This window comes from Thamnophis elegans, chromosome 2, assembly GCF_009769535.1.
Source record: "Thamnophis elegans isolate rThaEle1 chromosome 2, rThaEle1.pri, whole genome shotgun sequence".
In the NCBI taxonomy this organism is placed as follows: domain Eukaryota; kingdom Metazoa; phylum Chordata; class Lepidosauria; order Squamata; family Colubridae; genus Thamnophis; species Thamnophis elegans.
In genome coordinates, this window is record NC_045542.1 from 89232769 (window position 1) to 89247521 (window position 14753).

Genomic DNA, 14753 nt, shown 5'->3' on the forward strand with positions numbered 1-14753 from the left:
TGAAATGCGTATTCGTTGCTGAAAGAATATGAATGTTCATCTTATATATCCTATGTTGAAGTTACACCATAAAAGTGCTGGTGTAGCATTGAAACTTTGACGAAGCTATGAATTGAGGCATCTTTGTTTGCCACTTTAAATTATTTGTAAATGTATTTGTAAAATTAATAAAGGTGAGATACAAACAAATAAATATAAAAACTCTCCACCATAAGATTGCCAGGCAATCTTAAGCAATTGTCTTCTCTCACTTTTTTTAATCTCTCCAGGCACAATATGAGACATGATGCTTAAACAGTTTTTAACTTACTGTCAATTTTAATAAAAACCTAGTGTGGTATACAGGTAGTCCTTGACTTACGACCACAATTGAGCCCAAAATTTCTGTTTCTAAGTGAGACATTTGTTAAGTGAATTTTGCCCCATTTTATGAGCTTACTTGCCACATTTAATCACTGCAGTTGTTAAGTGAATCTGGCTTCCCTCTTTGCTTGTCAGAAGGTCTTAAAAGACTGTGGGACACTACAATCATCATAAATATATGCCAGTTGCCAAGCAGTTCAATTTTGATCATATGACCGTGGGAAGCGGCAACGGTCATAGGTGTGAAAAATGGTTATAACTCACTTTTTCAGTGCCATTGTAACTTTGAATGGTCACTAAGTGAACTGTTGTAAGTCGAGGACTACCTGTACTGGTTAAAGTATACCAAATCAGGATTTGGAAGATCCAGTGAAGTCCATCCTTAGCCCTGGAGTGGTGGTTTTGGGCCAGTCACATTGTCTCATTCCATTCTATTGAAAGGTTGTGATTGTTGTTGGAAAAATTATGTAGGAAATGTTGTGTTTGCTACTTTGAGGTCAAAAGGCAGCCTATGAATCTAATAAATAAATAAGCTGTATGAAATACTCTTTATATTTAAATGCTATCTGTTTTGGCAAAATGCAACAGATTATAAAAAGAACTTTTTACATCAATACATTTCCAAATCACTAATTTATATCCTACCTTGGTTATGAAGCTATTAATATACTGAATCTTAAGCGAATTAATATATTGAGTTCATACTGCTGCATTATATAGTACTGAAGCACTAGCACTAATTTTTTGAAGGATTCACTAAAATAATTCTGTAACATTTTAAAATTCACTTGGTTCTCAAATGAACAATTCAAGGTAACGTGCAAAATGAAGTGCTTCTATTTTTAAAGAAGACTATATATACATCAGCTATCACAATTAATTATAACAATTATAAATATAGCATTTTTTTAGTTTGGACTAGACTACAATTTAGTTTGGTCTTTTTTTGGTAGGAATAAGTAAAGTAGCGTCTTCTTCAACTCCTGATGATTTCATATGTCTATCCAAGTTGTTTTCTTGGCAACAGTATGGAACTGGTTTGTCAGTACACTACTTGTTTTTGTTTTTTACTTTATTAACTTTATTAAAATTGAGCACAATCCCAAACTTCCTTGGAGTGAGGCTATTTATTGGCATAAAACTCCTTTAAAAATTTATATAGATTGAAAATGAATGCTAGCAGCCAAGTGCTGACATCTCAGTGCATATGTTGGTAACCTGGTTATTTGTTTCATTCTGCCAATGAATCGCTCTTTTTTGCCTACTCAGAAATTCAGCCTGAGGTACCTTTACTTATATATGGCGTAAGCTATCACTTCATTGCTCTATCTATATTAAATACATCTAACTTCATTGACTTCATTGTCTGTATTAAATAGATACTGCATTTCACTATATCTTTTCTATATTTTAAAAATCCTGTTCTTAAGTAAATAAGATGCATCAAGTGTGTGTGTGTGTGTGTGTGTGTGTGTGTGTGTGTATAAAAATGGGAAATGACATCTTTGTTTCTGCCATGTTCTTTTAAGGTTCACCTTGGTTCAAAAACATACTGTTGAATTTAACCAATTGGCTATGGCAAACTCTGAAGGATCTGAAGCAATGCTGAACAGAGTCATGACGAAAGACAACATTGGGGTTGCTGTGCTATTAGAACTGCGAAAGGAGTTAATAGAAATGTCATGTAAGTTTGCTGTTAATCTAGTAATAGATTGGACTGACTCATTTCTCTCTCTCTCTCTCTCTCTCTCTCTCTCTCTCTCACACACACACACACACACACACACACACACACACACACACAGAGTTTGGGAGGGGAAATCATTCAGAAGGGCTGTTAAAAAAAACCAAAACGATGAATGACCAATCAGTGGTGCTTTGTAGCTTTCTGTGTTGTGATCAATTTAAGAATGAAAATTTATTTTATAACACCTTACTAGTTCTAGTTCTTACAGGTAGTCCTCATTTGACAACCAAAATTGTGAGCAGCAAATCAGTCGTTCAGCAACACAGTTTTTAAGTGAAACTGCAACTTTGCTTACAATCTTTTGCTCCCTCCTCTTTCTAGATCTGTAAATGTCTAGAAACTTATTTTTTTCATCATGGTTGTAATTGTGAACAGTCACTAAACAAGGCAGTCACTAAATGAGGACTTCCCTTACTGCAATTTACAGTTGTAAATAGCTATTTACAGTTGGCTAGTTGTAAGTGAAAAACACATATCATAATTTCCTAGCTTTCACTGTTACTAAAAGAGCAAACCTTCAACTCTTGTACCAAAGAAAAATACTTTAGCTGACCCAGCTACAATTGACAATCTTACCTCGTACACAAGAGATGGCTCTACATCTAATTTTTGCAGTACAAAAGACCCTATAATGTCAGAAAATTGAAAGTAAACATGTAACATGAATATTCCTGTGAGTTGTTAGAGCTTGCTTTTCATGTCATCATCTTTTCACATTTCTGTTTATGTTTTGTTAATATCTAATGAAAATTAGATCATATGTTAAATGCTAAAAATGGACATATATTCAGTATTTCATGTAACTATGTAAGGAAGCCATTTTTGAATTGCTTTATAGAAAATGCTGATCCCTTGTACTGTTAGAGGAGAACAGATTCCTTTGGTAGTGCTACAACAGATTCTTTAGTTATTCATACAAAGGGGCAACTTGAATAAAAATGGTTGTAGAACAGTTTATTAGCATTTAGTCCTGCCTCTAAGTAACATGGCACTTTCTTTTTTATTTGTGAAGGTATCTCTTCTGCAAGGGAGACCATTGTCTATTCATGGGAGCCGCTGTGTGACTTAGAGATCTGATATTCTCATATTTCTGTTCATGTAGGGAGCCTCTATGAAGAGAAAATGTAGAAGTTACATTAGAAGATAGAGAGTTCAAGCAACAATAAGGGTCAGGTTAAAGATATGCTGCAGTCCCTTTCTATTGCTACTGTCCCTTAGAGGGTGTATAATTACTGGTTAGTCCGAAGTTCTTTTGGGTTTTTTTACATTTACAAAATTATCACATGTTGCCTCTGATTTTCTGAACAGACAGTGCAAAGACTAAAGAATCATCTTGGCTACATAGTTACAGATAGCAGCAGCAGTTGTTTTAAAGCATCACAATTTGTGTGCAGACTATCACCATGTGGCTTTTTGTTCTTGATTAGTAATGTAATGATGCCAATAAAAATGACACTGAGCTCATTTTTCTTTTTAAATGGTAAAATGGCTAGCTAGGCTAATGAATCCTGGTTGATTTCCATTGACAATCTCAATTTAGTTGCCCAGAAGTAGGCTAGAGTGAATTAACCATTAAGATTCATACAATGCAGTTCCATTCTTGCTACATTGTATATGGTTTTTGTTTTTAGCTGGCAAACCACACTCTGTAATGGATAAACAGCTGATTCTGGTAGCAAATGCACACATGCACTGGGACCCAGAATATTCTGATGTGAAGTTGGTTCAGACAATGATGTTCCTTTCTGAAGTAAAGAACATAATCGACAAAGCCACACGGAATCTCAGGCCTAGTGCTTCGGGGGAACATGCAACAATTCCACTTGTACTGTGTGCAGATTTGAATTCCTTGCCAGATTCTGGTAAGCAGATACATATTTTAATTAATTATTGGAACAATGATATTATTAATTATTTTTTGTACAGTCTAAAAGAGTTTACATTTTATTTACTGAAATATCTCTGAAAGTGTAGGATGGCTTCCTTGCTGTTAATTAAGACTTCAGAAGCGTCAAGCTGTTAAGGTCTTCTTGCGCACACTGTTGTGCAGGAATGATCAGTTCTGAATTCAGGTTCAATTAGTACTTCTAAAGAATAAAAAAAGGCAGAGAGTAGAGTACCAAATTAAAATGTAAGAGGTGCCCTAATAGTTGTAATAATAGTTGTACTGTAGATGGTTCAAAATTATGAGTAGCAAAGGTCCAAAGCACTCTGAATTCTCTGCTTGATCATCACTTGTTCAGGTTCTCAGTTAAGAGGGCATTTAATTGAGGATGGGTGTGTACAGCTTTTTATGGATTTAGCATTTTGTATTAGATTTTTGTTCCACTTTTCTTCCATGGATATTCAAGGTGACATACATAACCATTTCTCCTTCAGTTTTCCCCACAGTAATAATATTGTCAGTTAATTTGGTGAGCTCAGAGGACTCTCCCAAAGTGACCTAATGAGCTTCCATGGCCCAAAGTCACTTAAATCTAGGTTTCTCTAATCCTAGTCCAGCACCTTAACTAATAACGTCTAATAAATTTAGCTTCAATTCAATTGCACTGCACCAACTGGAAATTTTTCTAATCTTCTATATGTAGCATGGAATAATACTGACTTTCAGTAAAGCATTACAGTATTTGTAAAGTGGAAGCATTTTGAAAACTGAAATTTGATATGAACACTTAAGTACAGGTAGTACTTGATTTACGGCTACAATTGAGCCCAACATTCCCATTACTAAGCAAGACAGTTGTTAAGTGAGTTTTGCCCCATTTTACAACCTTTTTGTCACAGCTGTTAAGTGAATCACTTAACAGTCAAGTTAGTAACATGGTAACTTAACAACTGTCAGTCTGGCTTCTCTATTGACTTTGCTCGTCAGAAAGTTGCAAAAGGTGATCACATTACCCTAGTTCACTACAATTGTCACAAATACACCAATTGCCAGTCATCTGAATTTTGATTATGTGTCCATGGGGATGCTACATTTTTATAAGTATAAAAATGATTATAAATCACTTTTTCAATGCCTTATAACTGCAAACCATCACTAAATGAATGGTTGTATGTCAAGGACTACTAGTAATGGAGTTAGACTTGTTTTATTAACCTTTGGCTCACAAACACGTAGAACATCACTGTCTCCTTAATTTAGTTGATTTGGTCCAAATCATATATTTCATGCTTATTGTTGTATAGAAAACAAAAAATACAATCAGCTGATAAACATTTCCAGCTTCTTAGTCAATAAAAGCAGTATAAAAGTGAACGCATGGTAATACTTTCCTTTGGCCATGATGGAGCAATAGTACTGAAATGAACAAATTTGCTTTTTTATTAATAGTTCTTTTGTTAATTTGCATTGTAATAGGTGTGGTTGAATATTTGAGTACTGATGGCGTAGAAACAAATCATAAAGATTTCAAGGAACTGAGATATAATGAAAGTCTCACTAACTTCAGTTATAATGGGAAAAACGGAACTACCAATGGAAGGATTACTCATGGTTTCAAGTTGAAGAGTGCCTATGAGAATGGTTTAATGCCTTACACAAATTACACATTTGATTTCAAGGTAAGATTGATTTTACACAGAGATTATGACTCCTTAAAACAAATTCCCATTGCACTAATGTTGCTTTAAGATTTATGTAGGTTCGCATGGAAAACCCAATCCAGAAACATTATGAAATATGAAGTAACTTATGGTAGGAATTAGGGATCTGAGAGTGTGCAGGACTTTGGAAACTGAAAAGAAAGAGAGAAATAATTTCCTGTTGTAATTATCAAGAAGTGTCCCGTAAGATTCTGTTATTTCATATGCATATGAAGTTTCTGGAAATGATCACAGAATTAGAGCTAGTTGTTGGTAACATGTTTATTTTTATTGTTCTGTAAATTCAGGACATCTCAGAAAATCTTGAGCATTTCCAGGTTATTTGGGAGAACAAATTGAAACGAAATCAGCACAAGACGTATTTGTTACTGAATGTGGGAGATGGACTTAGAATTTTGAAGAAACACTTATTATGAGTGGAGTGGGAGGGCATTTTATTCTTAAGGATCAGGGACGGCATGAGGTTATTCTATTTTATTCATCATTGATGAAGGATAAATCATATAACATCAGTGACCATATGGATATTTTATCATTTTCATCTGATTAATCAGACCTGTCCTTGCCTGGTGAGAGAGACCTGGCTTTGGTGACTCATCTCCTATTGACCTCAAAGAAGCACTTACTGCTTATCTTGCCAGAGATGCATTTGACACTAGCAATTACTTCTGCTTTCTGTAGATATTACAGATGGCCTCAGGAGATGAAGCCAGCTCCTTTCTTAGAGGGGGCTTAGAGAGGGCTCAGAAAATACCTGAGTTTTTATTTGCTTTTTAAAATAGGGTATGTTGTTAAAGGGGTGGGGGGATGGGGGGAACCCACAAGTAAGGAAATGACCAAAACATGCTATGCTACATGTAAAACCTTTTATTGCTTCAATTTATATAGCTCTCACTTTTATGTGACTAGGCAGGTTGCAATAAAATAAATAAAATACATAAAGTATTCAATATAAAAATATATAAATTCATAGCAGCTAGCATAATCTAACCAATCATTCACACAGCCAAGTGATAGGACGTAATACATGCCCAGGGAACCAGGCTAGGCTCCAAACCAAGATTTCAAGGCTTTACAAAAAGCCAAGAGGGCCAGAGCCAATCTAATATGGGGGAATAATGTTCCAAAGGATTGATGCCACAGCAAAAAAGGCGTTCTTGGGTTCCTCTAGCCAATACTTCTTAGTTGAAGGTACCTAGAGCGGGGGTCCCCAACCTCTGGTCCGTGGACTGCACCACATTGGCATGCCAGAAACCAGGCTGTGCCAAACAAAGCCCCATCTATAGAATGCAGGCAACACACAAACCACACCTCTTCCGGTCTGTGGAAAAACCTGTCTCCATGGAACTAGTCCCTGGAGGTTGGGGACTGCTGATCTAGAAAATGCCCTGCCCTGCCAGATCAGTCAGGATAATTAGCCCAATTTGTAAACATGTCATTAAAAATTGACCCTATGGAATAATATTAGGCTTTCCATTGCATTTATAAATAGCCAGTTTGCAATCATACAACAAACATATATTGACAATTCAAAGTTGCAAATTGGAGGTCACACTGTTTTTACAACATGAAGAGGTATTGTTTGTTGCTGCTCCACTCCAAAGCTCGGTAAAATCAGTAATTCTTGATACAGGGAGAACTTGCATTTGGTGTGTATGTATAATTCAAGAATATATTCCCAGTTTTAAATCACATTGATGTTTATAACAGTGCAATTACAAACTTAATGAATATTAAACCAAAATTTGATGACAATGGATCAGAACCAGATCATATGACTTAGTGTCCTGTCATCTATTTTACTCTTCTAAAACAGATAAACAGCCAGACCACCAGTGTTCTAATGTTAGGAGTTTGTAGTTACAATGTTTAATATTTTTGTTTTTAAGCACACCTTTGTAAGCTGCCCAGAGCCATTAAGTGGATGAGAGTATATTAATTTGTTGAATATATAAACTCCAGATTAGGAATTCTATTTATAGCTAATACTCTTACTTCATATTATCTCATCATTGCTTCTCTCGTGTCTTTTCTCCTTTCCTATACTGATTTTGGAGAAAAAGCCCTTGGCTCAGCAAGGTTCAAATATTAGATTCTGATAATAAGATGAATGTTTTTTCTGCTATATTGGTTCAAGGCAATGTTATTATTATGTACATTGGCTAAATTATTGGTATTTCTCAAGAACTACTGGTACTAGTGTACTATGAAAGATGTCTGACAAATGGGGAATTAGTTTAGCCTCCATTGTCTCACCTAGTCTAGAATTACCCGTAGCTAAGTAATCTGGTGTTCTCCAGATGTTTAGGCCCCAACCATTGTAGTCAAGGCTATGAGATTGTGTACATTTTAGTTCTAAGCATTTTGAAAATGTCGTATTCTGTCCTAAGAAGTAGAATTGGACGTAGCATGAAGATTTCTGTTCTGCCTGTGAGAGCAATAAGCCTCACTAATTCTATGGATCTCATATGCCATCTTTTGAGATAACGTGAATGTGTCAAACCAATTCAGATTCTATGGCTATGCTTACATCCCCTCTCCTTTCTTGTCTAGATGTTGTGTTTTTTAAAATCTTTTTGAAAAAGGATATCGTAAACATTGCCATCACCACAGATAGCTATCCCACTAGTTTTACAAATGAGTTTATGTGACTTCAGTATCATCTCTGGCAACTGTAGCTTATTTTCTTCTCTACATACCAAAATATCACACCATATTTTATGGTGTCATAAACCTGATCTTGTTTTTCTGCAAACAGTCTTTCTCTTATTGTGGATCTCCTATCTTTTGATCAGAAAGTAATTAATCAAATTCGGCACCTGAAGTTGTGACCAGGGCCATTTCTTAACATCACAAATATAAGACAATAGATCATTTTAAAATGTCCCCTTTCAAAGTCCTGCATTTCAGCCCACTCACACATGCAGGGTAGCCATTCTGATGCTACATATGCTACACCAGGTAGCTAAGAAAGCATGGCAAAAGCCATCTTTCCTGGCTCATGGTTCCAGATATTTAAATGGTTTTTACAATTTTATACCTCTCCTATTCGGTAGTTATGTGAGCTGATTTATTGCACACATCAGCTGTGGATAGAGAGAACTGTTAATTAAATGTTACAGGCAGATAGGATTGGAGTGACAACCTGATAGCTACAAGCAGTGGAAACTGAAGTAGTAATGCCACATATGATTTTAAACTATAGGAAAATTTATATTGGAGTAGGCATTTTTCTATGTCTGAAAACTGCATAGGCCAGCCATATAAAAATACACCAGTGGATATTTTAAGATGAAATTAATGTTTTCATACAAACCTGTAGTTTATTAATGTAAAGATATTCATGCAGTTCCTTTCTCCTTTCTTTTTTTTTAGGGTATTATTGATTACATCTTCTATTCTAAACCTCAGCTGAATATTCTTGGCATCTTAGGACCTTTGGATCATCATTGGCTAATAGAGAACAATATAAGTGGCTGTCCACACCCGCTCATTCCTTCTGACCACTTCTCACTTTTTGCACAACTGGAGCTGGTGCTGCCTTTCCTGCCGCCGGTAAATGGAATCCATCTGCCTAGCAGGAGGTAGTCAAGTACATTTTAGAGGACAACCTCTATGTAATTTGTAAAATTGTAAAATCTGAATATAGAGGAGTGAGGTATGGCCAACAGGGATCTTTCTTAATGATCTTAATTTTAAATCTAATAATTTGTTAAAGAAATAGTAAAAGCCAGGTGCTATCAGACACACAATTCTGAGCCCAACATGCTTTATATACTGTTAGACAGGGATTGGTGCATGGGCACCTTTCTTAGATTTGTTACCAATAATCTGTTTGTTTTATCCAATGTTATATTTCATGCCTTGAAAATAGGGAATTACTATAATAAATTCTCTTTTGCACAGATATCTGTAGCACTACTTTTTGAGGCCAGTAGTTAAAAATCAAAAGACCATTCTTCCATACTTCACTCCCTTCTTTTTCAGACTTGTTTGTTTGTAAAATATAGAATTTGAATTTAGCCTTTATTGATTGTATATGAACAACAGAAAACCTGATTTATGAGATTTTGTACTTAAAAAAAATCAGATTTGGAAAATGATTGTATTGTAAACTAAGGCTAAATTTTTATCTGTTTCATGTGTTATAAAGGCCAGCTTGTAAAAGAAGTTGCACCAGATTTTCTCTGCTAATGATTTGCACTGTTAGGGCTTTTAGCCCATATGTACTACTTCATTTTTTTAAAATTGAGAACACCGCTTTTAAATCTGAATTTGGTAAATTCATAGTTAACATGCATCCGTTTCTTTCTTTTTTTTAACTTAAAGTGGCAACTTTCACTTGTTTTTGGAGCAGATAAGCTAAGCAGTGTCTGATTAGGCTTTTTGTGGATGGATAGCACTCATCAGTATGATCACTAGCATTTTTCCTGTCAGAAGTGGGTTGGGCAGAACATTGTGTACAGCTCTTTAGTTTCTGTGTTGAGTCACCAATTTCCTATCTCCACTGTGCCTGCTTGATTTTGTTCTCAATTAGCACTGCCTGTGCATGCAGAGGGAACCTGGGCATCCTCTTTTATTTTTTAAAAAATAATGTTAACATTTTGTGAAAATTTTATGAAGATACTTTTGTATAAGCTGTGGCATCTATTTTGTTTTCCTTTTGTGAAGCGTTGGAATATCACTTTTATGAACATGCTCAGATGGTGGGTACACAAATTCTAAGCTTCTGATACCCCTGCACTGCTTCTTTCAATGTTATTGCATAATGCTGTTTCTTTCCTAGCCTCACTTCCCCACTAAATATCATCATGTGAATTCCTTTTTCAATTTAACTGTATTCCTCAGTCGCCATTCCTTGAAGATTAAGTATGCCGTCTTCTATTTTATGAAGCAGTGTAATTAGAAATGCTTTTTCAGTACAGGTTCCCTAGACAACATTTCAGATCAATCATTAAAGTGACCAAGTCCTTTTCTGTAAAGTGTCAACAAAAATAAAATTGTGTACCCGCATAGTGCCATTAGTGTTTGAAAGCCGTGTGTGTGTGTATATTTGTGTATACACACACACACACACACACACACACACACACACAAAATCTGTTCTAAAGGGGAATTTTATCAAATCCTTAATAGGCATACCTTCAATATTACCTTATATAAAGAAAGAACTTGGTCAAACTGCTTTTGTTTCAACTGCAGGCAGAGAAATAAAAGCTCGCTCTTGTATTGAGATTCTGAAAATAATGACTTTTAAAAAAATAAAAATGGATCTTAATTGAATATTTTATAAAGAGGAAATTATCTGCACTTAGAAGTGCTTAACCATTTTGTTTTGAAGAGAACAATAATAAATTTGCAATGAATTCATGTTTAAAACATTTTAAAGTTTCAGTAGAAAAAGGGGAGATCTTGAATCCTTGTCTAGGACCTGATTTTTTTTCTTTTGTTGTTGTTGTGGGGTTTTTTGTTTTTTGTTTGTTTGGGGTTTTTTTTTTAGTTATTCAAATACCAAACATGTCCAGTTTATAATCAGTACATCGGAATGCTGGTAACAATTGATGTAGTAGATCCAATGAGTAGTGATGGTTTTTTTGTTCTTTTGTTCTTTTTTTGGTTCGGGTTATTTTGTAAAAGTGTGAATAAAAGGTGTTTTACTCATCTTTCCTTAACAATGTGTTGGTAATGTATGTCATGACAATTTTCTCTGACAGTGGAACCAATTTAGCTTGTCATATTTTGCAACTCTTTGTTTCCTGATCATCTGGATTATTTAGTAGTATGTCCAGAAAGCTTTATAGAAGGGAAGCACTTATACATTTTATATTTCTTGGAAGGAGTTGATTTTTTTTTTTCCATTTAAGTTGGAGCTTGAGTGCACTTGGTAAATCTTAAAGGTTTAAGCTTTACAAATCCATTTTCACCTTCACTTGTTCCGTCTTAAATACATATCTGTATGAATTTGTGGTAGCATATTCAGTGCTTAGAAACCTATTCAGGTGCTCTTCTATCCTTGCCTGGGCATATTGCAGTCTCCGAGCTGCTCAAATTAATTTTCTATGTTTGGATAAGAAGATGAAGAATAAAATCTCCTCAGAAACAATAGAGCCCCTTTGGCATCAGTGGACCTTTGGTCAAATCCTGCAGCAATGAATTGAAGCTCACATTGAGGAAATATTCTGCAACTTTACTGAATAACATTAATTGCACCAAGTGTAATACTATTTTTAAATAATTTTCTGCATCAAACAAATTCAGATATTTAATAAATAAAATGCAATAAACGATGTCTTCACAAAATGCTAATTTCCAGTAACTTTAACAATTTATTTACTTAAGGTGGCTTTGGATGTTGCCATAATATATGTTCAGTATTTCTTATTAATGTAACCACATATATTAAATCAAAAGTATAGAACATTGCTGGTCATGAAGTGTCCTGTCCCTGTCCCCTAATTTAAGAAAAGAACTACATATGTCTGTTTGGTTATGAAATGGGCATACATTCAATTGTTAACAGAACTTAAATGGAAAATATAAACGTTAGGGATTTTGAAATGTTAAGATCACCGAGAAAAATATAAGAGGATATGTGTGTAATTATTTTGTCCCTGTTTATTTGTGGGTTTAAAACATACAAAGTCTCCATTGTAAAACTAACCATTCAAAATGCAGACTTGCACCCACTTATGTAAATCTCTGATAAAATTATATGAATTTTGCTGTGGCTTAAACATAGAATAGTAGGTTCAGATGTCAAGTTCTCACTTCATCCATAGGACAAAGAACTCAAAGACAAAATAATTGCACTACCATTTTTCAACAGAGTTAATCACTGCAAATTTCCAAGTCAAATTTACTGCTTAAGTAGTGAGTCTGTTTTATTTTCCCCATCCAGCCTGACACAGTATTTTCATATATGTTAACTCCTGATATACTTTTCAGTTGTGTAAGCTTCTTTAAAATGTAGGTAATCTTGGTATGTTTTAAGTAGTGTCTAAATTTTAGGTAGTCTCTATTCACAGTACTTCTGTATAACGTGTAATGCACTGGACTAACTCTTGTTTACCATATGTGTAACAAAAAAAAAAAAAAAACCAGCACATCATCTGCACTAAGCTCAAAGAATGTTGCATTTGTCCATAGGCAGCTCTTCAATATGATAAATGGGAAATTGAATATGGTCTGATGGTAAACAAGGGCTTTTACTGTTCTCTTCAGTGGAACTTTCTTCTTGGTCAAATTTTAACTAGCTAGTATTATATTTATATACAGGGTTGTCTTTTTTTTCTTTACCAATGTATTTTCCTACTCATAGCTGACCAATAAATTCAATATCTGTTTCAAATCTCCTTGAAGTCTAATTTTCGTATTTCATCTGTGTATGAATATAATTTCATTAGATTGTTTGGTGGTTTTTAACAGTACGGGTGAATCTTTGTCTTAAGGAAGATCTCTGTTTGACATATCATAATTCCATTTAATTGACCAGAGCAATTGAGACTGAAAATGCAAGTAGGCACACTTTGAATCCTTGGCTTTCAATCGGAAAGGAATGGCCTTTCTATTTTGTTTGCTTTCTGCCTTTCATTTTTGCCATTTAAACAGGGAATTACGTTTTTTAATATCTGTGATAAATTTAAAAAGGAAGAGTACATCTGATAAAAAGAGTATAAATGTTGACCTGATTATTAGACTACAAATAGAATGGCATATGTTTTTCAAGAACAGGAACAGGGAAATATTTTCAGAGCTGTCATTCAGTCTGAGGAACAAGTTTCTTTCAAGGGTCTTATGGTGAGGAACTTGTAAAATCTAGAATTTACATTTCTGAGAACTTCATGCTTTGGAGTCACGTTTGATCCTACAGGATTGTTACCTCTGCTGTTGATGGACAGCTGTCAATTATGGTATCAAACTTGTATGAATGAATTTTGTTGTCTCAGCCTTTCTTCTGAATACGGTCACTGGTAAAGGAGCAAATTGGGGGATATTGACCATGAGAATGATCTCACAGCTGTTCCTACATTTTCTAGCCAAATGCTAGACCAGCAATCTCCAACCTTTACACCTTTGCGGACTGGCGGCGGGGGAGGGGGGAGAGAGCAGCTCCACTTGTGCCACTTGCACAAGTGGAACTGTGGACACAAGCCTGCTCACCCGCTTCTTGCATGGCCCAGGGGTTGACCACTGCAAGTCCTTCATTGTGTGGTGTTTGCATCTAATCCTGAGTGAATATATATCGTCTTTTTCTATAACTGGTTTTAATGCTCTTCCTTCCCCCCTTTCATGAGTGACCATATCCTCGGGGACATAGCTCTTGTGGCTCTGGGGAGGTTAAACTCTTGCCCATCTCTTTTTACAGTCTCCCCTGTGTGTGTATGATATCCTGACATGTTTTGCTCTCCCCAATTTCCAAATTTGAGGGTCATACAGATAAATTTTATATTCATTATTTTTAAACCATGTTAAGTTTTCACTCATATTCCAAGTTGGCAAATACCTTTACTGAGCCATACCACTATGTAAAACTCTGACTTAGATGTGTTGTTCTATTGTTTTATGATTCCTTGGTAAGAGGTTTGCCATGGCAATCTTATTTCCTTTCTCTTATTTATAATGCTGGTCAAAGTCCTAATAAAATAATTTCATTTTATTGACATTGCTGGAAAGATTGAAATCAGTGATTCTGAAGCCTTAGTGGAGGTAACTCTAGATGATGCAGTGAAGAGGAAGAAAAATACTCCAAAATGTTCTGATACAAAATAATTAAATGTAAATTTACCAATCTAGATAGAGGGAGAGTCCAGCAAAGCCCAGGAAACTCGACCTGTAAGTAGCCAATTAGGAGCAAGAAAGCTCTTCACAGATTAATTTTGGAAGATGGAAAATGGGCTGTTTTGGATGTTTGTTCTATAATGTATCTTCCGAACAGGAAGAGGGAAACTTTGCTGGCTTGCTCCTCCCAAGGGAAAACCAATTGTCCCAGTCCTGGAACGAGGCTTGGAAAATCAGAAGTTAATCCTCTGCAAAAATA

The 14753-nt window shown here is 35.2% G+C and overlaps 1 protein-coding gene across 4 annotated transcripts in view; it reads left to right on the plus strand.

Annotated features, from left to right (window-relative positions):
* CNOT6 (CCR4-NOT transcription complex subunit 6) overlaps nt 1–13068 on the plus strand; it is a 51220-nt gene extending 38152 nt beyond the window's left edge. For all 4 annotated transcript variants that reach the window (XM_032209482.1, XM_032209481.1, XM_032209483.1 and 1 more), the window contains 4 exons: nt 1893–2047; nt 3742–3972; nt 5472–5674; nt 9092–13068. In XM_032209482.1, coding sequence (XP_032065373.1) covers nt 1893–2047; nt 3742–3972; nt 5472–5674; nt 9092–9304 — 802 coding nt within the window. In that variant the 3' untranslated portion in view covers nt 9305–13068. The remainder of the gene's footprint in view (nt 1–1892; nt 2048–3741; nt 3973–5471; nt 5675–9091) is intronic.
* The last annotated feature ends 1685 nt before the right edge of the window (nt 13069–14753 follow it).